General features: G+C 31.7%; 2 protein-coding genes across 6 annotated transcripts; one reads left to right on the top strand and one right to left on the bottom strand.

Annotated features, from left to right (window-relative positions):
* The first annotated feature begins 13 nt into the window (after nucleotides 1-13).
* Marf1 (meiosis regulator and mRNA stability factor 1-like protein) lies at nucleotides 14-24,254 on the top strand. Of its 5 annotated transcripts, XM_089174514.1 has the most exons (26): nucleotides 14-87; nucleotides 585-896; nucleotides 1,769-2,137; nucleotides 2,335-2,478; nucleotides 2,793-3,077; nucleotides 6,398-6,564; nucleotides 7,295-7,389; nucleotides 7,749-7,947; nucleotides 8,185-8,347; nucleotides 8,441-8,591; nucleotides 8,711-8,802; nucleotides 8,903-9,037; nucleotides 12,769-12,918; nucleotides 13,008-13,406; nucleotides 13,668-13,843; nucleotides 15,071-15,243; nucleotides 15,328-15,539; nucleotides 17,486-17,636; nucleotides 17,704-17,879; nucleotides 17,964-18,347; nucleotides 18,438-18,641; nucleotides 20,924-21,203; nucleotides 21,292-21,668; nucleotides 21,780-21,875; nucleotides 22,307-22,676; nucleotides 22,768-24,254. In XM_089174514.1, exons 3-26 carry the CDS (start codon nucleotides 1,859-1,861, stop codon nucleotides 22,821-22,823), a joined length of 4,914 nt encoding a protein of 1,637 aa, XP_089030640.1. In that variant the 5' UTR covers nucleotides 14-87; nucleotides 585-896; nucleotides 1,769-1,858; the 3' UTR covers nucleotides 22,824-24,254. The 5 variants fall into 5 exon arrangements, with proteins under 5 accessions (XP_089030640.1, XP_089030641.1, XP_089030639.1 ...); XM_089174513.1 differs by lacking the exons at nucleotides 14-87; nucleotides 585-896 and adding an exon at nucleotides 961-1,168; XM_089174512.1 differs by lacking the exons at nucleotides 14-87; nucleotides 585-896 and adding an exon at nucleotides 961-1,371.
* Nucleotides 18,666-20,822, bottom strand: LOC149031850 (uncharacterized). Its single transcript, XM_089174519.1, has 2 exons — nucleotides 19,262-20,822; nucleotides 18,666-18,912 (listed from the first exon to the last, which is right to left on the bottom strand). The coding sequence occupies exon 1, from the start codon at nucleotides 19,634-19,636 to the stop codon at nucleotides 19,268-19,270; it is 369 nt and encodes a 122-aa protein (XP_089030645.1). The 5' UTR covers nucleotides 19,637-20,822; the 3' UTR covers nucleotides 18,666-18,912; nucleotides 19,262-19,267.
* Nucleotides 24,255-24,971: the final 717 nt, after the last annotated feature.

Below are 24,971 nucleotides of genomic sequence, written 5' to 3'. Positions count from 1 at the left end.
GCGCCCGGAGACATATACATGTGCATGTGTACGAAGGCTCCCACGTGAAAGAGAAACACACGTTCTCTGGTGCGTCTGACATTACTGGTATGTATATGCATATATATTTGCCTTAGATCATACGAGGGCGGATTGATATTGAAGCTACTTAGCGCTAGGGATCCTATAGGAGGGATGCGCCATGTACATTGCTGGGGGACCGGAATTCGATTTTGCGCGCGAATGATTCAAACATTGAAATAATTATGAAATAATGAATTGCATCAAATACAGAAAAAAAAGAACTATATTTAATGATAATTAAAAATTTATATTAAAATAGAATAGGTTACACGAAAAAATTATTATAAACTCAAGCAGTCCCCCAAAATTTTCAGCCAATGGCACATGAGCTGAATATGTATGGCGCATCTCTCTTACAGGATCCCTACCTTAAGCTATACTCAAAGAAATGTGGGAAATCCAATGACCGTGGGCCGAATGGCTAGTTACTGACCACCGTAACGACAAATGAGAAAGCTGGACACTACAAGGGATTTCATCTTTTTTATTTGTGATCTCTCAGAACAGATTTTATTCAACAGAATACAGAATTTATACACACACGCACAATGAGATACAGAATGATAAATTGATACGGAAGAGAGAGCAAGCGCAGTCGACTGATAAGCTTGGCGAGTGATATCGAACTCCTGTCAAGAAATCCGTTGGATCGATGATCTCCGAGAAGCGAGGAGATGATCCGGGATGTTCGTTACTAGGACCGACCAATCAGATTCCCAGGCGCAATTACGCCGCGAGTTCTGACCAATCGGCCGCCTCTACATCATGGTTTGGTTACAAAGCCGAGGCAGAAAGTGTCGCTGCAAGACACGCGCACCTCTAGTAGTTTTTGGGTACGTCTGCCGAACTTGGCGCTGGCAGCCGCGAGATGTCGGCACCGTCCTGGTGCAAGACATCGGAGCTACGGATAGTCGCCACAGAAATATTTCGATACGTTTTTTACTTTTGATATGGACTATATAGTATATATATTATATACTATTGTATATATGTGTTAGTTCAAGCTAGGAACGCTTTTATTGGAGTACACACTTTGTTTGTGCATAGTGTAGTTTGATAGAAATAAAAAGAAGTTTATATAAAGAAAACGAAATATACAGATCAAGTAAGAGAAACATTTACTTGCATAATCTACTGTTCTTCATGTGTAAATTTTGGTTATGGCTTTTTAAAAGATCTTTTATTGTTCTTTTAATATACCATTTTTCGATGCTCTGTACGTATATTAAAACGTTGAGACAAAGTTACGTATAATTATTTCTACGTAATGAATAAAAATATACAAAATATAATGGGTTGATTTCTTAGGTAACTATATTCTAATAAAATATTTCTATTTAATAAGATTTGTGTCAAAAATATTTCCACTACGTAACTTTCTACATAACATACATTTGTACTATTTGTAGTTACATTCTTAATATAACCAATAATCTTTTATATTTACTTTTTACTTCAATACTTATATATACATGATTTAATGTTAGTGTTTACAGTTAAATTATATATATATATATATATATTAAATATTATTTTTGATAAAAATTGTAATAAAATAGGTTAATCTTATTAATATCTATTATATTTTTGCTTATACTTAATACTTTGTAAAATAAATATCAAATGCATGAATAATTTTGAAATATTTATAATTGTAACATTATAGGAAAATATTTAATTATAATCTATTTTTAATTCATTACAGTATATATCCTAAAAGAACACTAGTGAGAGCTTTGAAAGCACAAACCAGGATAAAGATTTGTAAACATTTTTCTGTGATATCTAAGACCAGATGAAAGATTCAAGCGACGAGTTATTGCAGTTGTTGTCTGCACAAAAAATATCTTCTCATGAAACTAAAGAAATTTCTACAAGTCAAGCAGCATGTGATGATACTGGTTCAGATAATGGTAGTGCTAACAAAACAGAATTTAAGACTTCTGTATCTCCATTATTTAGTCATTATAGATATGGCTGTTCCTTTCTTCACCATGATAATTCTATTAATTTACCAACTTTACCCACATATTTACCACCAATTGGGGTATTTTGGGACATTGAAAATTGTCATGTTAGTTTCAAGTTATTAATATTTGTATGTGTAACTATATAATAGTTACACATACTATATTATAGATAATAGTTACACATACTATATTATAGCTAATTGTCATGTTAATTTAAAGTTATTAGTATTTGTATGTGTAACTATATAATAGAATATTATATACTATAATACATTTTAATTCTAATATGTTTTATACACAGGTTCCAAAAGGAAGATCTGCTATGGCGGTTACACAAGTGATTAGAGATAAATTTTTTAGCGGTTATCGAGAAGCAGAATTTATTGTTGTTTGTGATGTTCAAAAAGAAAATAATCATGTAATGCAAGAATTAAATGATGCACAGGTAATCTTGATAGAAAACTAATAGATTAATAGATAAAATTAGCTTCAATTAAATACGTAGATTGCAATTATAGGTTCTTTATTAACACCTTGCATAATATCAATGTATAAAACCACGCACCATGCACTCTATAGCTCTATGGCTTAAATATGAAAAACATGAGTCCTACTCATTGCGATTCTTATGAGAATGTATCTTATAATAGAGCACAAAATATAACACCAGATATTGTATGCAGCTTCACGCTTTTAATCATAGATATGTTAAGATAAATCGTATTTTATAAGTATTTTGTCAATTTTGTTTACTATTAGGTTAATTTAATACATGTTGCTGCAACATGTAAAAATGCTGCTGATGAAAAATTGAAACAGTCTATCAGAAGATTTGCTGATATTCATGGTAGTCCAGCAGCAATCATTTTAATATCTGGAGATATTGACTTTGCTGCTGATCTTAGTGATTTAAGATATAGGAAAAAAATTCATGTGATACTTCTTCATAACAAAAGTACTTCAGAAGCATTAATATTATGTGCGAATGAACATTATGATTTTATGGATCTTATGGAACCACTGCCATCTAGACAATTATTGAAGGTAAATTTATTTGTATTAATTTGTAAATCATTAATTTGTTCTAAACGGATTATATATTTCATTGAAATATTAAAATACATAAAATCATCTTCTTAAGGTAGTACGCCCCTGTGAAGACCGAAATTTCAATGCTTTTTCATGAATTTTTTTTTGAATAGGAAAACAAAATGCGATCGTCTTGAATTTGTAATATGTTTTTATCAGTATCTTAAACTATACAAAAAAATTTTTTTTAACCTAATTTGGGCAAGATTTGTCCTTTTTTTTTTAACGTTAAATTGGAGTCCCCTAATTCAATTTGCAGAAGCACAGAGCCTTTGCAGCCGTCTGAAACAAAAAAACTAAAAATACTTATTATTCTTTAGGCTTAATTATAGACATGATACCAACAATATGTTCATTTTTTTCAACAAAAAAAAAAAAAACAAAATGACGAACGTGTGAAAAATTTTTTTCAAAATCGGTGCTCTTTTTTACCTTCAATTGTTTAAAAAAATATATTTATTATTAAAAAATTAAAGATTTTTGAGGTATAATGCATTAGAATATGTGTCAAGAATAACTGGTACAAATTGTAGCCCAATCGGTTCTATAGTTTTTAGTGAGTGCTTCTGCAAAATTTCAAAAACGTAGTTTCGAGAAAAACACGTTTAAAGTTTTGAGAAGAGATTTTTTATAAAAAAATTATACTTATATTATTCTGCTATGCCTGGTGCATACAGTAGTCCTTCAGCTTCCTCATAATTATCATTTTAAACAGCTTTAAGAACCTTACGTAGGTTTTGGCCTCTTTAGAATTAGCTTCTGTAGTTTTCTTCGCTCTCAAAATACGAGCATTGTCAACGGTGTCGACGTAGTTTCTGGCTGTTTGACCAATGTATTTCACGTATTTCAAATCATAACGCTCCTCAGAACGCTTGAACATTTCAGAAACACTGTCGATCTCCATTTTGCCACTGCTACTCTCGTGATTTGCTGTGCATTCATTTTTGTGATCTTCAGATAAACTCTCAGCTTCGATGGGGTTTTTTGTTGCTAAATACTGACATGCTTTACATATGCTTGATTTTACTATCACATCAATTATTTTATTTGAAAATTTGACTATCAACGACACAATACCTAATAGAGAGTAAATAGAGACAACAAAATAGAGGCGTTCTGAGTTATACACACTACGGCGCATTCCATACTTTCGGTTATAACTTTGAGAATACTTTGAATATCGGTCTGAAATTTTCGAAGCATAATCTCCTCATAATTATCATTTTAAACAGCTTTGAGAACCTTACGTAGGTTTTGGCCTCTTTAGAATTAGCTTCTGTAGTTTTCTTCGTTCTCAAAATACGAGCATTGTCAACGGTGTCGACGTAATTTCTGGCTGTTTGACCAATGTATTTCACGTATTTCAAACCATAACGCTCCTCAGAACGCTTGAACATTTCAGAAACACTGTCGACCTCCATTTTGCCACTGCTACCTTCGTGATTTGCTGTGCATTCATTTTTGTGATCTTCAGATAAACTCTCAGCTTCGATGGGGTTTTTTGTTGCTAAATACTGACATGCTTTACATATGCTTGATTTTACTATCACATCAATTATTTTATTTGAAAATTTGCCTATCAACGACACAATACCTAATAGAGAGTAAATAGAGACAACAAAATAGAGGCGTTCTGAGTTATACACACTACGGCGCATTCCATACTTTCGGTTATAACTTTGAGAATACTTTGAATATCGGTCTGAAATTTTCGAAGCATAATCTCCTCATAATTATCATTTTAAACAGCTTTGAGAACCTTACGTAGGTTTTGGCCTCTTTAGAATTAGCTTCTGTAGTTTTCTTCGCTCTCAAAATACGAGCATTGTCAACGGTGTCGACGTAATTTCTGGCTGTTTGACCAATGTATTTCACGTATTTCAAATCATAACGCTCCTCAGAACGCTTGAACATTTCAGAAACACTGTCGACCTCCATTTTGCCACTGCTACCTTCGTGATTTGCTGTGCATTCATTTTTGTGATCTTCAGATAAACTCTCCGCTACGATGGGGTTTTTTGTTGCTAAATATTGACATGCTTTACATATGCTTGATTTTACTATCATATCAATTATTTTATTTGAAAATTTGCCTATCAACGACACAATACCTAATAGAGAGTAAATAGAGACAACAAAATAGAGGCGTTCTGAGTTATACACACTACGGCGCATTCCATACTTTCGGTTATAACTTTGAGAATACTTTGAATATCGGTCTGAAATTTTCGAAGCATATTTTTGAAATGTTTTTCCTACGAAATATGTAAAAAAAAAAAAATTTGATTTTTTTAAACCGACACAGGGGGATACTACCTTAAGGGGGTATTCTGGTCTAAAGGCATGAATTTTAGCTACTTTTTCAAGTGTAATAACAAAAAGACGAATAATATTTTCACTATCTATAATGTTACAAGATATTCATTAATATTTCAAGAATACATGGGGAAAAAAAAAATAATGAACAAATTTAAAATTGAAAAAGATGAAGTGGGGGGTCCCAGGAAAACTGTGCACGACAAATGTGAAGATTACAGCTCTCCTGGTAATCCGAAATAAAAAATTAAAACGGATTATTAATTTAGAATAATGCCGCTATCGTTCGAACTAAAAGAATTGAAAAAATGTTTTTTTTTTCGCTAAATTACAGCTGTCTGAAAAAAGGATACATTATTTTTACCACATTTTTTACTTTTCCGAATTTTTTAAAAATAGTAAAAATTGAAAATTTTGTAAGAGTTTAGTTTGTACGATAGAGCAATGCATAGAGAAGACTCTCACCAAATTTCAAGCAAATCGGTTTAATAGAACTTGAGATATCTTGACATTTGTGAACAAAAAAAACAGTTTCGAGAAAAACGCGTCCAAAGTTTCGCGTAATAAGGGTGGGATATAGGATGCCGTGTCACAAAAACAGCTATATTTCCAAAAATAATTTGAATTTTGAAAAATCCTCTTGAGAACATATTCTTAAAAGGTTAAGCTTTGAAAATATGCAAAAAAAAATCAAAATCGATTTTTTCAAATTTCTAGACCAGAATACCTCCTTAAATAAATAAAATTTCAAATTATAATACTTTTGATAAAAATTAATGAAATTCTATTTGTATGCGTGTGTAATATTACAATATTTACATGTTCTTCTTATTTAACAAAATATTGAAATAATTTATTTTTTCCTAATTTGTTGTTTTTAAGGTTATCTTTTTTTTTTACTATGCACTACGAAATAATTTGTTGTTTAATATTATATATATTTTTTCTATCGTTTTCAGGTTAATGAATATTATGATCTAATAATATCTAATCTTCCTGAAGATAAGGATGTTGTAGTTATTAAACGACGTCTTCAAAAAATGTCTGATAATTGCGGTGGTCGTGTAATCAGAGTCAAATTTAAAACTGCCATTGTACGTTTTGCTTCAAAGACTTCTGCAAAAAGGTATATACTTAAGAACTATTCAACAATTATTATTAATTTCTTTTCTTTGTTTCATAAGTTTTTTTTTTTTTAATCTAATAAGAGTACAAACAATCCTGCCTCAATGTTTTAGTCTTAAAATGTTTGAATAGCCCGCTTGTAAATTTCTATCTTTCTGATTGGATCATTTAATAATATACGTAAAGAAAAAAATTTATCTGTAAACTAAACAGTAGAGTAGTAGGGGAAAGGACATAAGTAAGGAAGTATTTGAATTGTAGCAAACAATGTTAACGACTGCAGTATTATTCAAAATACTTGTGATATATAAATTTTGTTTTGTATTCGATTACTTTGTATTCGATTAGTTAAAATACAGCCAGTTGGTAATATTTTCAAATTGAATTATTTTAAGTAATGCATTGATATTGTTTATTTTTACTCTTGTATATTCCTTAGTTTAATCTGATGATTTTAATTTATTATAAGGTAAGTTGACTTTTATTAGAGATATATACATATATACATATATACATATTATACTGTAAATTGATTAATGATATTAATTGAGATTTTGTATAATAAAATATATCCAATATACTTTCTTCAATATTTCAAATCATTTCTAAGAAAGAAAGTATATATTTATATATTTTATTATTACCTTACAAGGTCATGTACAAATAAAACTGCCATATATAATTTCTATCAGCTGACTGTGTCTCTTATGACAATGTGACCTTTTCTATAGGGCTCAGAAACGTATGGATGGAGAATATGTTTTTGATTCAAAGATTTCGGTAAGATTTTACAAGGAAACGGGAAACGGTAACAATAAAAGTCAAGGTATATAATTCTACATTTATTTTATGTTACTATTATCTTGACAATAGTTTTATTTTGCATAATTATATATATATTTTGTCTTTAAGTTCGTGTTTTTATTTAATGATCACATGATTTGAATGTTTCTATCTTCTTAACTGTATAGAGTGTAATATATATATATAATATATAAATCAAATCTTTTTAAAGATTAATTTCAAATAGTATATATGTATATATTTTTGTTCCTTTTTTTTTTTTAAATTAACATTACAAAAAAAAATGTTATATACATATCAGTATAATTTCAAGCAATATGCTATTATATGTAATGTCAAAGTTTTTAACTAAATATGTTTTTTTTTCTTTTTTGACTACAGGAAATACCATAACACGAAATCGTGCTCTAAGTGAATCCGACATTATAGCAAACTCTTTTAAACAAATGTATAGTGCAAGTGCTTCGATAGCGGGTGCACGAACCCTACAAGTTCCACATTATCAATCATCATCGCCTGTGGTAGGACCATATACTACTTGGGCAGGAGTACCTTGTGCTCCTGTTAGTGTCTCTTCTGGGTATGTGTTTTATTTATTTTATTATATTTATTTAGAAGTAATCAAATTGTATTTAATGATGATAATCCGAGAAAGAGCTCTTGAGTCATAAGTTGATATCATTTTATATCCTTGTCGATTCGGGCTATGAAATTTAGAAGCTTTGATCTTATCTGAATGATAATATAACAATATATAATAATTATATAGTTTTATTTTACTTACAAATATTAATCATTATATTAATTATATTTATAGAATGATTCAACCACCACCAATTTTTGTGGCTAGACCATATTCAGCGAGTAGTGATGTAACATTTAACAGAAGTTACAACGAATTAACTAGAGTTCAATCGCCATTGATTTGGCAAGTTGCTGGCTCTCAACATTTCAGTAATTTATGGGAAGACCAATATAAAGTACATTTTCAAATCTTTTTATTATATAAATGTGTAGTATTTTTGTAAAAGTAAATTTATTTCTAAAAAATATAATTTTATTTTATTTTAAAGCCGGAGAAAACAAAATTGTCAAGCAAACGAATTCATGTCCCGCAAGCCAGGGACAGTAATGCATCTAATAGTACAATATCAAGAACACCAGAAGGTCTTAGACCTATCAAAGGAACTCACAGTTCATTTATTCATGCTTCAGAATGGGCAGGTAAAATACAATTCTATAATTTTCGAAGTATATAAAAAAAAAAATGGTACAATAAAAATATTGTAACAGTGTTTTCTTCTTTTTTCATAATTATTAATTTTTTATTTTTTATTATGCAGTACATTCTCAAACAAATACCTTTAAACGTCGCAGTCCGTCTCCTATGTATGAAACTCAAAAACATGATCGAAATAATCAGTGGAATGGACAAGTAAGTATATATGCACTTAAAATATTCATTTATGAATATTAATATTTTATTATTCTTATACTTATTAGATTATCTAATATCATAATTTATTCTTTTGTAGAATCAACAATCTGTATTTATACGTAATACTAGAACACCTTCGCCATATGAAAGTACTATGGTTCGAGTTATAAACCAACAAAATAATCATTTATTTCCGTACCAACAAACTGATTCGGAAAATGAAGAAGTAGAAGTGAGTTTTATTATATTAAGTGTATTATTAGTATTCTTTTATATATAGATAGATAGATAGATACATTTTACTGATTCCCCGAAGGGTTACACTCCTTTTACAATTATATCCTTAACCTATCTTCACCCTACTCTCTCCTTTCCCCCTCCCCTCGTCCCACAATCCCGCTTCTACCTCCATCACTCCCAACCTTGTCCCTCCTTCCCCTCTCTTATACTCTCAACCTTCTTCATCCATTCTTCCCCTATTCCACTCTCATCCAAAATCTCTTTTATCTTTTCTTCTATTCCTCTCCCGTCCTCCTTACCTATTGTTCTGATGCAACCTTCTAACAAATGCTCCCACGTCTCTCTCTCCCACCTGCACACCCTGCATCGTCTCCTCTCCTCCTCCTCCCAGTATCTCCCTTCCCTCATCTCATTCCCTAATCTGAATCTCGCCACTCTTCTCTTCCTCTCTTCACTCCACTTGCTTTCCAAATATTTCGGTAACCCCTCCGCTATCACTAGCCTGTACCATTTATTATATCTGGAGCTTTGTACCTTCTTCCACCTTTCATCCTCCTGCCGCCTTCTTTCCTCCTTCTCAATCTCTTCTGAACTCTCAACAACCTCCTCCTTGTCCTGCACTATCCTCTCTCTAAACCTTTTCCTCGATTCTTCCCATTTCCACTTCTCCATCTCCACTTCTCCCCCCTTTTCTCTCTCCTGCGCCTCCTTTCAGCATTCTCTCGCCAGTTCACTTCCTTTTCCTCTCCTTAGCTTCTCCTCATACTTCCAAGAAGCTCTCTTCGCTGCTCTTCTTCCCAGTTTATCTCTATTTCCTTCTTCTCTTATCATGTACCATGGTATCTTCCAATCTACTCCCAGTGTCCATCTCATGTACCTTTTTTTAGGTTGCTAGACACCTTTAAACAATTCTTACCAAATATGAGCTCTTAATTTTAATAGGAAGAGCCTCCGCATCGCAGTTTTTTATTTTTTTTTCAGTCTAATAGAATAAAATTCCTATCTCATCATTAATTGATTGTACAGAAAAATGTTCTGAAAGAATTTTGTAGGAAATTTAATGTTCTACAAAAAAGGTATCTAATATTTTTTCCGCAAACCTCACCATTTGAATGATATTGAAGATTTAAATTTGATGATTTTTAGACAAATTTCATTTTTGTTTATGAATTTTATAACTCGACAATAAATGACTATTATAAAATGCGCAATACAAATTTTTGTAGGAAATTAAGTGCTCTATAAAAATGGTATCTTATGTTTTGGCGATTAAATTAAGCGTTCAAAAGATATTCATCATCAAACTTTCATGTGTACTGATTTTAAAAGTTTTTGATTAGATATTCGAAAAATTTCAATTAAATTTATAAATTTTGAAAAAATTTACACGAATTTTAGTTTTTATCAACTGAGAAACTTCAAAATATTTTTCAAGTCTTTTCTTATGTGTAAGTATCTTTGTCTACATTGAAAAAAAATAAATTGTACATTATTTATCGCTTAGTTAATAATTTATTAGTAAAAAAAAGCAAAATTTTCATTATAAATATATTATGATATGTTTCAGTTTTAGAGAAAAAAAAATGTCCAATTAGTTATAAAAAAGTTTTTTATTTCAATTTTCAACTGAGTTATTAATTTTCAAACAATTTTTTGTTGCAAGTGGGGTAATTTTTTCGATGCTCTTTAACAAAAAAGTTTGATGATGAATATCTTTTGAACGCTTAATTTAATCGCCAAAACATAAAACACCATTTTTATTGAGCACTTAATTTCCTACAAAAATGAAATTTGTCTTAAAATAATCAAACTTAAATCTTCAATATCATTCAAATGGTGAGGTTTACGGAAAAAATATAAGATACCTTTTTTGTAGAGCATTAAATTTCCTACAAAATTCGTCTAGAACATTTTTCTGTACAATCAATTAATGATGAGGTATGAATTTTATTCTATTGGGCTGAGAAAAAAATAAAAAACTGCGATGCGGAGGATCTTCCTATTAAAATTAAGAGCTCATATTTGGTGAGAATTGTTTTAAGGTGTCTAGCAACCCATTTATCCGCGGCATTTGTAAAAAAAATAAATGATTTTTTTAACCCACCCTAATATACAGGGTGGGTCACCACATTTTACCACCTTGATTTACGTTTTTATTATTACGCGTAGCAGACAATGTTTCACATGGAGTTGAATGGCTTTAAAAGGTGCTCATACTGATTGTACTTTTTCTTTTTTAGGTGGACGTGTCAAGGATATATGAATGTCATTAATGTTTTTTTTAATGGAATCATATATTTTTTATTGCATCATCTGATGCTCTTTCATATTATTTACAAAAAAGTATTAACCTATTTATGTAAAAAAATTATTACTTTAGGAGATATTTTAATTTTTGTCTATTTACAAAAAAGGTTCAATATGGCGACTATTTACTTCAGAACACTTTCTGAATCGAGAAATTAATGACTCATTAACGTTTCTTAATGTATCTTATGTTATTTCCTTGCATTCATTGACGATACGATCCCTTATATTGGCCATTGTAGTTGGAGGCTCGGCGTAAACTTTATTTTTTAAGTAGCCCCATAAGAATAAGTCGAGTGGCGTTAGATCTGGTGAACTAGCCGGAAAATGAATGGGCCCACCCCGTTCTATCCAACGATTTGGGAACTGTTAGCCGCAGTTACGATAAATCCATCCGTTAGCTCTCGCGAAATCGAAAGACAAGCTGGAATTAGCCGCAAAAGCATTTTACGCATACTGAGAAAGCACAAATACCATTCATATCATGTATCAAAGGTTCAAGAACTGACCGCAAATGACTGTTATAAACGTTTAGAATTTTGTAATTGGGCTCTCACTCAAAGAGACAACTTTTTCATTTTCCGGCTAGTTCACCAGATCTAACGCTCCTCGACTTATTCTTATGGGGCTACTTAAAAAGTAAAGTTTACTCTGAGCCTCCGACTACAATGAAAGGGATCGTATCGTCAATGAATGCAAGGAAATAACATAAGATATATTAAGAAACATTAATGAGTCATGAATTTCTCGATTCAGAAAGTGTTCTGATGCAAATGGTCGCCATATTGAATCTTTTTTGTAAATAGACAAAAATTACAAATATCTCCTAAAGTAATAATTTTTTTACATAAATAGGTTAATACTTTTTTGTAAATAATATGAAAGAGCATCAGATGATGCAATAAAAAATATATGATTCCATTTAAAAAAAACATTAATGACCTTCATATGTCCTTGACACGTCCACCTAAAAAAAAAAAAGTACAATCAGTATGAGCCCCTTTTAAAGTCATTCAACTCCATGTGAAACATTGTCTGCTACGCGTAATAATAAAAACGTAAATCAAGGTGGTAAAATGTGGTGACTCACCATGTATATATATATATAATAAAATACATGTATATTTTGTCAAAAAATAGCAAAATAATCGTTTCTCTCCATATAAGCAAATTTATTCAAAGAATAAATAAGTTAAAATGAATTGTATAATATATAGTATATTAATTTTTATTATTTATTAATTATTTTATATGTATATATATATATATATTATATTTACACGAAATATTATTAACATGTTAACAACTATTTAACAAAGATAGACTCGGTACTTAACGTGTTAATAATAAATAACATATGTATATAATTAATATTCATATATACATAGAGAGAAAATAAAATTTTATTTATTTTAGAAATTTTTTTATCCAATTAATCGTAATGGAAATGGTTCTACTAATGGAAGTTATACACCCATTGAATTACAAGTAAGCAATTTAGATCAAAACATTGATCCAAAGGAAATGAAGCATATTCTTTCAACTATTTTCATGGAGCACGTAACAGTAAATTATCAATTTTTAATTATTTCAACAAGAAGAAAAAAATAATTTTGATTTTATAACAATGTTTTCTAATAAAAATTATTTTATAGGTTTTACACATATCTATTTTTATGCAATCTGATGGTAATTATGCAGCTAGTGTCAAAGTAGCTTCTTTGCAAGATGCACAATATGCAATTTCTCAATTACATCGTCGTAAAATTGGATATAAACGTATACTAATATCGTATGCTCATACTGGAGGTACAAATCCACAACTTATACGTGCACAGATTGTAATGCTTTTGCAAGAAGTACCAGGTCACAAATTGCCACTTTTTAAATTTAGAGAAATGTATGAAAGTCGTTTTATGATATCTATTAGTATTTCTGAATTGTATAAAATGAAGGATGTATGTGTTGTTACTGAAGATATTAATGGGAGAATGGTATCTCTTAATCCAGATCATAGAAATACACCATCTCCATGTTTTAGTACTCCAACTCAGGTAAGTTGTATAATTTATGTTTATATAAATAAATTTAACTGGAGTTGTTTTTTTTTTTTTTTTTTTATAATACATGATGTTAAACATATGCCGAGTTTGAGCATTTCCAATGATTAGTAGAGCTTTTGTTCCTAACATTGTAAAGCTTTGATTATAAAATAAAGCGATATTTTTATTCTGATATATTGTATCACATAATTTATCACGTATATTGAGAGAAATTTTACATGCATATAATAGTTTTTTTCTTAATACATTTAGGAAGGATATGTAGAATTACCGTATTGTACTAAACATACATCAAAACCATGGACTGATAAAGGTTGGGTTGAACAAGAAATGGCATCTCTACCAAATGTTAATATTTCTCTAAAATTACTTGCCCCGCGTATACAGCAATTATTAACTATGCACAATGGAAGTTTGCCATTACCAAGGTATATTTGATTTTATGTTCAATTTGTATTATTTTCTATAAATACGTTAAATATATAATAGAGAATCATGAATGTTAATTTAAGGGGACACGTCACCTTCGAGTGTAAAAAAATAGCGGTTTTTTTTGTGAATTTTTTTTTGCAGTCAGTTTTATTAATATCAATACAAATTTTTGGTATATGTTAGTTATATATCTGAACTATATTCACAATTTTTTGTGTGTAAAAATATTGTCAATTGTGTTGTCTGTGGCCACTTTTCTAAGAGTCCAAAAAAAAGGTGATTTTCGGTTGCCCTCACTGGCAAAAATTGGTTCATCATAAACAAAAAAACTGAGTGTTATCCTTTAGTAGAGATGTTGGCGCAGGAAATGAACGAAAGGAAATTTTGATTTGTTAATTTTTATCAAAATAGTCGACTTTTTGCGAAAAAATTGACATTTTTGCAGAAAAATCGTCGAGTTTTTGAAGAAAAAAAAATTGGCATTTTTTCGAAAAATTCTTTCGTTCATTCCCTAGATACGTGTATCTAGTATTACTGTACAAAATTTGGTAGAGATCGGATAAATGGTCTGGACGCAGCGAGGGCAACCGTTTTAACCCTTTCGCTACGGGGCGGATCTCCGCCGCGGTACTCCCGCAGTATGGCGCGCTACACCGAAACAGTGCACGGTGTACGCAACGTTCGAGCCGGTGTCGTAAGACTGATGATCGAGGCATTTGGTTTATTATTGAAGCCCGTAAAAAACAAATGATGTAAAACGAAAGACTCACGCGGCATGTCTAGAGTGAGATACTCTGTGCATAGCAACTGCAGGCGCTTATCATATATACAATTACGCGACATCTTTAGCGGGAGCGACTATAGCCGCTCGTAGTACCTGAGTGGCATCACATGGAGAGCGACTATAGTCGCTCGTAGTAGCGAAAGGGTTAAAAACGCGAATAGGAGAAATTAACGTTTAAAGTTTTGGTAACTTACTTGGAGCGCTACGGCGCACTCCGTTTAAACTACTACAGTTTCGTAAATAATGCGCGGATCTTTACCAAAATTTGAAGAAATATTTTTGAAATAATATTCTTTCAGAAAATCGGGAAAAAAAATCGATTTTTTTGTTGACATGTCCCCTTAAATAGAGAATCATGAATGTTAATTTAATGAATCTTATTATTTTGCTGTTACTTAAAAATGTATTTTTCAAAGTAGACTTTCTTACCATATTTTAGTTTGCCAAATTGCTATGCAGCTGAATTTCAAGAACATTTGACAGTGATAGAAAGTGGTGTACCATTAGAACATTTAGTATCATGTCTATCATTTGTTCAAGTGAAGCAAGGTTGTGGAAGTGTTAAATACCTTAGTTGGGCTGTAGAAAAAGATCACGATGATAGCCATGAAGGTAAATTTACATTATATTATTAATTAATATTAATTGTTGATGTACAAGAATACTAATATATATTTTCGTATAAATTGTTTTCAGAAAATAAGTGTGTTAGTCCTCCATTAGCAAATCAATTGGCTTTGTTTAGTCGTGAATTAGTAGACCTTTTAAAAACAGCTCCGCATTGCCAACTACCATTTAATCGGTTCATTCCAGCTTATCATCACCATTTTGGAAGACAATGTAGAGTGGCTGATTATGGATTTACCAAATTAATTGATTTATTAGAAGCACTTACACATACTGTTCAAGTATGTTGAAATAAGATCAGTATTTGTTATTAAGCGACCATCTCAGTGTAAGCGGCCCAAAAAATTGTCAATTTTCGTGATTCTTTTTCGGATGGATAGGAGGAGGGGATCGGGATATTTTCTTTTTCCCCAAATAAGACCACTCTTTAATAATACAAAAATATTTTTTTCATTCGTTTTGATTTATTTTTACTTATTGTTAATAATTATTTGAAAAAGTGAGTAAAAAGAAATGGGGACAATCGTTGACACCGATTGTCCTCGCAGTTTGCATCTCAAAGAAAAAAATCAAATTGATTATTAATTTGTAGGGAAGCCGCTATGTCCCTATGGAGGTTTCTTTTTTTTTTTTTTTGAAATTTGACAAAATGGCGACGGTTTGAAGAAAAAGTACGAAATTGAGCCGTATTTTTCAACAGTTTTTCGTGTGAAAAAATAGGCAGACTTAAAAAAAAAAGCTTCCATAGAGACATAAAGAATAAAGTAAAAAAAAATTCCGTAAAAATTTCAAGTCGATAGCTCGAAAACTCTCCCTCTAAGAGGTGACACCGTTTGTAAAAAGGGCATTTTGAGAAAAACGCGTTTAAAGTTTAGTGCGCGTCAACTTTTTCTTTTTCTTGAAGTTTGTCTTTCTATTTTTTGAGGTCCCGCGGGCAGCCCCGACTCCCTTGCAAAGCGCAGCAGTCTGGCCGCCCCTGAGCCCACTAGGTCGAAGTTGTTGGCGGTGGTCCCAAGGACATCATTTCTGACGTCCGCGAGCCCAACGCATTGAGTTATGACATGGAGGGGGGTATCCTCCCTTCGCCGCACCTGCCGCAGACAGAGTCTTGTGCAAGGCTCAGTCGCGTAAGGTGCTTTCTAAGGTGCTAGTGCCTGGTGACCAATCCTACAACCAGCCTCAATTGGGCTCGGTCCAGGTTGATCAACTCGGTACCTAGCTTCTCCGAAGGCCCTGAAAACAGAGCCTTCGTGTGCCTCATGCCAGGACCTTGCACTCAGAGATCCCTGAAGCTGTCCGTGGCCTACTTCTTAGACCTCCTCCGCATGAGCCCCTTTGACACGCTGATGTGGCATTGGTTTGCCAGATCGTGCCGTGAAGCTCCAAGTCTGGCAAGCTCGTGCGCCCTTTCGTTGCCCTGAATGCCAATATGACTCGGGCGCTCAGTCTCTGGACCATTGTGCCCGGGCTCCTTGCGGGGAAAACCTATGACCGTAGCGGTCCCGCGGGCAGCCCCGACTCCCTTGCAAAGCGCAGCAGTCTGGCCGCCCCTGAGCCCACTAGGTCGAAGTTGTTTACGGTGGTCTCAAGGACATCATTTCTGACGTCCGCGAGCCCAACGCATTGAGTTATAAGATGGAGGGGGTATCCTCCCCTTCGCCGCACCTGCCGCAGACCGAGTCTTGTGCAAGGTCCAGTCGCGTAAGGTGCTTTCTAAGGTGCCAGTGCCCGGTGACCAATCCTACAACCAGTCTCAATTGGGCTCGGTCTAGGTTGATCAACTCGGTACCTAGCTTCTCCGAAGGCCCTGAAAACAGAGCCTTCGTGTGCCTCATGCCAGGACCTTGCACCCAGAGATCCCTGAAGCGGTCCGTGGCCCACTTCTTAGACCTCCTCCGCATGAGCCTCTCTGACACGCTGATGTGGCATTGGTTTGCCAGATTGTGCCGTGAAGCTCCAAGTCTGGCAAGCTCGTGCGCCCTTTTGTTGCCCTGAACGCCACTATGACCCGGGCGTGTCAACTTACATTCCAATCTCTTTTTCCAAGAAAGGTTGTAGCGATCGTAATAATTCGAATTGAAATTTGAAAATTTTACAGAACACGCACAACTATATGTACTTCAAGATGAGACCCCCAAAAAAATCGATTTCTTAAAAATGTTACACTGAGACGGTCCCTTCATTTGTTTATATATATAGATTTTCTAATATGTAAATATTAATTTAGGTAATGGGAGAAGGAAATAAACGAGTAGTAACACTTTCTCATCGTGCTCAAGTACGTCGTTTTACATCAGATCTATTACGAGTATTAAAATCAAAAGCTAGTAAACAAGTGACACTTTCAGAATTTCCAAATGTTTACAATAGAGTGATAGGTAAGTAAACAAAAAATTTGAAGTTACAACTTTATAAATAAATAAAATAAATGATGTCTGAATTTAGCTAAACCATGGGATATTGTTGATTATGGTGTATGTGAAATAGAAGATATTCTTAGCGAAGTATCAGAAAATACAGTAGTTATGACTGCAATTAATGGAGGTGATAAAATGATAGCTATTCCTAAACGTGAACAAACTCCAGAGGAAATAGAGCGTACAAAACAATTTGCATTTGAGGTAAAGTACATTTAATTATTAATATGTTATTAAACAAATATATTTATATCTCTCCTTTTTTTTTTTGTTATTGTAAATCACTAGGTTGTAGAATTATTAAGACATGTTCCTCAATGTAAGATGCTGTTCAATAAATTTGTGCCATCTTATCATCATCATTTTGGTCATCAGTGTCGTGTATCAGATTATGGATTTACTAAATTAATAGAATTATTTGAAGCTATACCAGATGTAGTAAAAATTGAAGATGGAATCAATGGTGAAAGACAAATTAGTTTAACAGAAAAAGAAGGCTTACGTGTTCTAAGTGAACAGATATCAAAGCTAGTAAGTCATTCAAAAAGTGGTCTTAGCATTTCCCATATTATTCAGAACTTTTTACGACAATTTGGCTATGCATTACGTCCTGAATTATTTGGCTGTAATACTGTATTACAACTCATGCAAAAACTTGATGATAGTGTTAAGGTATAATATATAAATCATAATAATGTTTCTATTAAGTTATTTTTTAATATTTAGAAATATTAATACAAATTTAATTTACTTAATTACTAGATTATAGATTTAGCTACGGGACCAGTGGTTGTTGCAATTGATAAATCTCATTTACAGCAGTTAGCTTTACAATGTCGTAGAGTATTAATGGATCAACCCCAATATAAAATGCCTGTACAAGAATTTCAAAAGCAATATTCTCAATATTATTCAAAAACTTGCAATATTGAAGAACTTAAAAAAGATTTATCTCATGTTGTTCAGGTAAGAGACTACTCATGTTTTATATTCGCTTAAGGGGACGTTCCACCCGAAGCACCCCAAAAAAAGGCTATTTTCGCGAATTTTTTCCAAGAAAACTATAAAAGATACCGATATAAAAGTTGTTGGGTTTGTTAAATGAAGTCTTAAATTGCATAAAAAGATTTTTTTTTGTTCATTTCATTTAATTTTTTGTGACAAAAACAGTAGTTGTAAAAAACACCTCAAAACTTTAGTGCTTTGGTAGCTCCATCAGAACTTGAGAACGGCTTACCTGAAACAAAAAATCAAATGGTTTTATATTTTGTATGACTTCAGCTACAAAGTGACGCAAATATATGAAATTTTATCAATAAATAAAAAAATGGTGGACAAATTACAAAAAAACGTTATAAATGACCTTTTTTTTTCGTTGTTTTTGACTAAAAAGAAATAGTAAAAATTAAAATTAAGAAAAGATTTTGCATCACTTTGTTACAACTCATGTGTAGAATATGTGGATTAAATTTTATAAGAATCGGTTTACTGGTTCACGAGATACGATGGAGCTAGTTTTTCAAAACGTTGTTTCGAGAAAAACGCGTTTAAAGTTTTTTTAACTAAAAATCGTGAAAAATTCTTACCTAAACTTAATCTGCGATGCCTGGACCGTACAAAAGACCTTCTTCTTGTTCAAATTTTTCAATTTCTTCCAGTTTTGCCTTCTTCCTCTTTAATCTGGCATCTTTTGAGAACTCAGAGCTTCGATGGTTCGCAGATTCGATGCGTCGGTCGTCGCGTCTTTTAGCAAAGTCGATCGCTCCTGGCCCAAGTTTCATGCCCATTGTTTCCTTTATCTTCATCACTGTTCGGAATCCTTCGTTGAAGATACATGCAGAAACTTTGCACGCAATTTCAACAACTTTTTTGCCGTTAAACATGTATTTAGGTGCCATGTGCCTTAGCTTTGAGGTACTTTCACCAGTCGATGGAATACTTAGAATGCTTCGGCTTGGCATCAGTCGAAATTTTGTGGTAGTATCCTGCCCAAATCTCGTTGTGCATATCCTATAAAGAATTCAAATTTCTTCTGACTGCTCTAAACCATAGTTCTCTGAGAGTTCTTTCATCAATTTGATTGTAAACTTTTAGTTTTGACTTCAGGAACTTTTTTCACAACAGTCGTTTTTCTCTTCACTACTGTTTTTGCTACGGTTCTTATATTTTTTTTTTGCGGTTCAGCGTTTTTCTTTTCAATTTTCTTCTTTTGTATGAGAGCTTTTCTTGCCTTATTAGCGCGCTTAAAAATACGTTTTGCCACATGCAAAATACACTTTAACTTTTTAACAATGAAATCTTCACCGTATGGATGATAATAAAGCAGCATTTTAAAAGTCTTGGAGTCTCCGTAGCCGATAAAAGAACCATACCGCACAGCAAATTTCTCGATTGAACAAGATAAGAGTCGACCGTGCGCGCCGAACGCTCAGGAGAGCGGTCCGAGATAGTAACGTTCAGGCAGCAAAAAAATGTAGTTAGAGACATCGGATCTTTTTGAAATTTTAACACAATATTTCTACATATATGTGGGATTCGTGAAAAAAAATTGGACCGCTGAACCGACTGGACCGGGATTCGAACCACGGATCTTTCGCTTTCCGGGCGACTGCTCTTTTAACTAATTGAGCTATCCAGGGCCTACCGACCAATCCTTCTCACGAATGCCCAATAAGTTTGGCATGAAGGCGCTCGTCCTACATTCCACTCCCCCTTTTAACAACATTCGACCCCGAATGTTATGCCGCCCAACTTTATTATCTCCTCTTTTTGTGGCGTCCTTCGCCACCAACTTCAACTTTCGTCTTCTTCGTCTTCTTGTCATCAACTTTCAACTTCGTCTTTTGTTATCAACTTTGGTCTTTAATTTTTTTTCTCACAAAGATTAAAACTGTGGAACGTGTTACAAAGCAGACCCTCCATCCCGGACGAGCCCCCATGTGTGGGATTCGTGAAAAAAAATTGGACCGCTGAACCGACTGGACCGGGATTCGAACCACGGATCTTTCGCTTTCCGGGCGACTGCTCTTTTAACTAATTGAGCTATCCAGGGCCCACCGATCTATCCTTCTCACGAATGCCCAATAAGTTTGGCATGGAGGCGCTCGTCCCACATATATGTACATTCGAAAAATGTAAAAAAAAAAAATTCGATTTTTTCAAAATTGCATAGTGGAACGTCCCCTTAAAAAAAAAAAACAAGTACTCTAAATATAAATGATAATATTATGAATTTTCTTTTTTTTCAGTTTAAAACAATCAATGAAGACAATTTTATAGAACTAACTTCATTATATTGCTTTGCATGCAACTTGTATCGTGTTATGATGAGTTGTGATGGTCAATTAAATCTTTCACGTTTTGAAGCTGCATATTTAGCAGTTAATGGTTCTGCATGTAGAGCTGCACAATATGGATTCCCAACATTGACAGCTCTTTTGCAAGCATTACCTTGTACCGTAATATTAAAGGATACAAGGAAAGATAAACGGAAAAAAAAAGTAATATACCTTAATAAAAAATTAGCTTGTAAGTAAATTATTTCATTTATTTAAATATTTCCTCTAATAAGTTTATAATTAATACTTGTATATTTTTTCTTTTTCTATTGAAACAGCTGTTGGTATTGCATTACCTTCAACATATACATCTGGTTCATCATATCATGATACAGATTCTAGCAATGAGTCATTTGAAAGCGATTCATCATCACGTATAAATGCCTCTAGTAATGCTTCCACATTAGAAGAATATGGAAAATGGATAACTCACGCAATTAATGGTCCTGGTTCTTGGAAACAAACTGAAGACAATCATTTTTGGGCACAAGATTGTGAAAAACATTGGCAAATCTTAACGCAATTAGAAGAAGGAGCTAATAATTGGCCATTATTTGAAAGAAATGATGAAAGTCTTAAAAATTCTATACATACATCAACAATCATGCAAAACGATTTTCCACCTCCTCCACCTAAGCCTGATTCACCACCTGAGGTATATCAAATATTTTCTATTATATTAATTAATTAATTAATTCTTCATAAACAATTGTTATTTTTTTTTACAATTATATTAAATATACAAACAAATATACATAAATATTAGGTGGATACAAAAACAAATAATCAATGGAAGTCGTCAGTATGGATAGCACCAACAAAGATTTTATATTCACAAGATGAACGAGTTACAAACGTAGATGTAAGTATGTTGGGTGGGGGTGGGGGAGGGAGGCAGGGGGAGGGGATAATATTTTACAAGAAATTGTTGTTTTTCATCTTACATTAACCTTTGCTTACTACACCCGGGTCCAAAGGACCCGGGCGAGAAAAATTGTTGTAAAAAGTTAATTATTGCATAGATTTACTTCAACATTTTTTTGAGACTTCTTTAATACTTACTTAAAATGACTCAAGTTGCAAAAAGGTCTGGGTCCTTTGGACCAAGTGTGATAAGCCAAAGGTTAATCTATCTATATAATTATACAATAATGTTAATTTAAAAAATATATATATATATGTCTCTTTATATTTGTAGGAATTATATGGAATGTATTATTTTTACAAGTAAATTTTGATTAAATATTGAAGACAAAAATTGCACCTTTTTAACATAAAATAATTACTTTTTAGGTACCTCCATTAACATTACCTGTTTGGAATCAAATGTCTGAGGATGATATATTAAATTTATTATCTCCAACGAAAAATTTATTACCAGCCGCTGCAAATCCTTTAAATCCGCGTACATCGCCTTATTATTCAACCAAGCATAATCTAGTTGTAGCACCACATCCATCCGAATTACCGTTACCGTCATTGTCACTAACACCGAAAAAAAATGCATCTTCTGACAGCGTTACAGTTATACGACAGAGCATAGAAAAACAAGATGTTAGTTCTAATAATATTAGTGAAGTTTGTAAAACAGAAAATTTGGGTAAAGAAATTAATATTGGTAATAGAAAGAAAACTGAACTTCTCAATACTCCTACTAAACCAAGTAAGTATTGAATTCCTCTCACATACTAATAATTGTATTATTTGATCATTTTATATGTAATTGATTGTTCATTGATCTTGTTTCTTTTTAGTATTTACAGGAAAACGACGTTTGGCAGCACAATTCAATCAACCTCTTCAATCTTAAACATAAATTGAGACTTATAATTTAATCGAATTTAGGCAACCGTTTTAATTTAAAGATATTGTTCGTTTGTGATGCGCTTGCATCCAATGCAAGGGATTTTTGTTTCACAAACAGTAAACACGTTTAAAATTTTAACTCGCCGGTAGGATCGCTGCACAATCATTTGAGTACTTAAACATAAAACTATGATTTAGTCGGTAGGTACCTCTGTCTCTGAAATTTATAATGTTCATTCATATGCATTCATTTAATTTGTACTTATCTTACTAGAATAAAAACAATAACAGAAGTTATTTTCAAAAATATATAAGAGCATGTAGAATATGTAACTACAGTTTATAAATTGAAAAATCTAAAATGAGTGAGCAGCGTTTATATCGAATGACACGTATTTATATATGGTATTGCATACAAAAGTCGTAGCATTTTCCACACACACTGTGATATAGAATAAGAAGAATGTGAAAATAATTGTACTAGCAATAAAGGAAATGTGCCTTCGCAATGGCACTCAATCGCTCGCAAGGTACTTTAGATTTGGGCCGACTTTTCTTACCTTAATATGTAATTATTAGATAGACAAAAGAAATCAATTACTTTGTATTATATTATATCCTTTGCAGTCCAATTTATTATTATCGACTTCTCATTTCAAGTAATATATATATATATATTAATTTGTTATTAATTTTTTTTATTATTCTTATGTTTTACAATTATTTGAAATATCGAATTAAAAAGTATTCATAACATTTCGATATTCTTTATAATTGTATAAGATAAAAAATATACACATGTTTATAATATATGTTTTGAAACTGGATTTCAATGCATAATTTAAACGTAAGACGTGTAATTCAATAATAACGTGTATTTCAGAATAATATCCAAATGTTGTTAATAATGTTTATACTTGAAATTATAAATTAAATTTAGCAATTTTTTTAATGTTGTTCTAATAGGCCCGAATCTATTGATTTTTTTTCATACAACTTGTATAAATTCCGAGTTGTATTTTTATAAGTTTATTATTTGCATTTATGAAATAATGTACATGATTCCAGAATAATGTGTAAAACAAGTACAACTCGAGATTTCTAATTTTATTTATTTACATAACGATCAATTTGTACAATTATTATTATTATTATTATTATTACTAGTCGTATTTGTGACATATTATTATTTCATTACAGTCAACGTGTTTTATAAATTAATATATATAATTTTATAATTATATTATAAGTATATATATATATATTTTTAAGGTTATTTGTGAAAATTAGGAAAGATTACATATTATAATATATATATATATATTCAGAAATTTCACACAGTTTTCAGTAAGTAAAACAAAAGAAGAATTCTTTAAAAATGATGATACAACAATTTCTATGCAGTATTAAAATGAAAAAAAAAAGAGAAAAAAAACTGTGGTGCAATTGAAACGTACATATTATGTACTGTCAAATTTTAGTGAAAAATAATACTATTTACTTAAAAAGTTATAAATAAAAGATATAATTACTTTGAATAATTTTGTTAGAAAAGAAAAAAATAATAATATTAAAGTATTAAAGCAGTGAGAAAGATTTACATCGATTTTCTGTGTTGTGTGAATAGAAAAGTTTATACAGCTAAATTAATCTTTCTATTACTACATGTAATGTATAGTACAAAACAAACATAAAGAAGATAAGCGATTTCTTCAATTTACTTAATTAGGATTTCGATCTCATATTTTATTTTTACATTTACGAATGCTTTATTAGCAATAACTATAATCATTAAAATTAAAAAATGGTAAACAACGTTTGACAGTGGTTTTATAAATTTGTATAATTGCAAATAGTGTAATGAAGAATGTTAATTTTCTAATTATTCTCGTTTTCGTATATATTGCTAAATTAATGATTAAATCTTGTTAAATTATATCATCAGTAATGCATGTAAAAAATAATATAGTATTTATTGAGTTATAACTGATAATTAGATACAAAATCCTAAGTGGAACCATTTCTGCTGTTAATTATGTGGTCGTTAATGAAATATTAAATTATTCTTAATAATGTGTGATTTTATTTTATATTTATTGTGTACAATTATATTATAATCTATTTTAAATGTTTCTATGCTAAATATTCAATA

The sequence above is a fragment of the Polistes dominula genome, unplaced genomic scaffold (genome assembly GCF_049000335.1).
Source record: "Polistes dominula isolate Pdom_NZ unplaced genomic scaffold, Pdom_raw_medaka contig_68, whole genome shotgun sequence".
Lineage (NCBI taxonomy): Eukaryota > Metazoa > Arthropoda > Insecta > Hymenoptera > Vespidae > Polistes > Polistes dominula.
The sequence above is the reverse complement of the archived record's forward strand: the minus strand, read 5'-3'. Positions and strand labels throughout refer to the sequence as shown.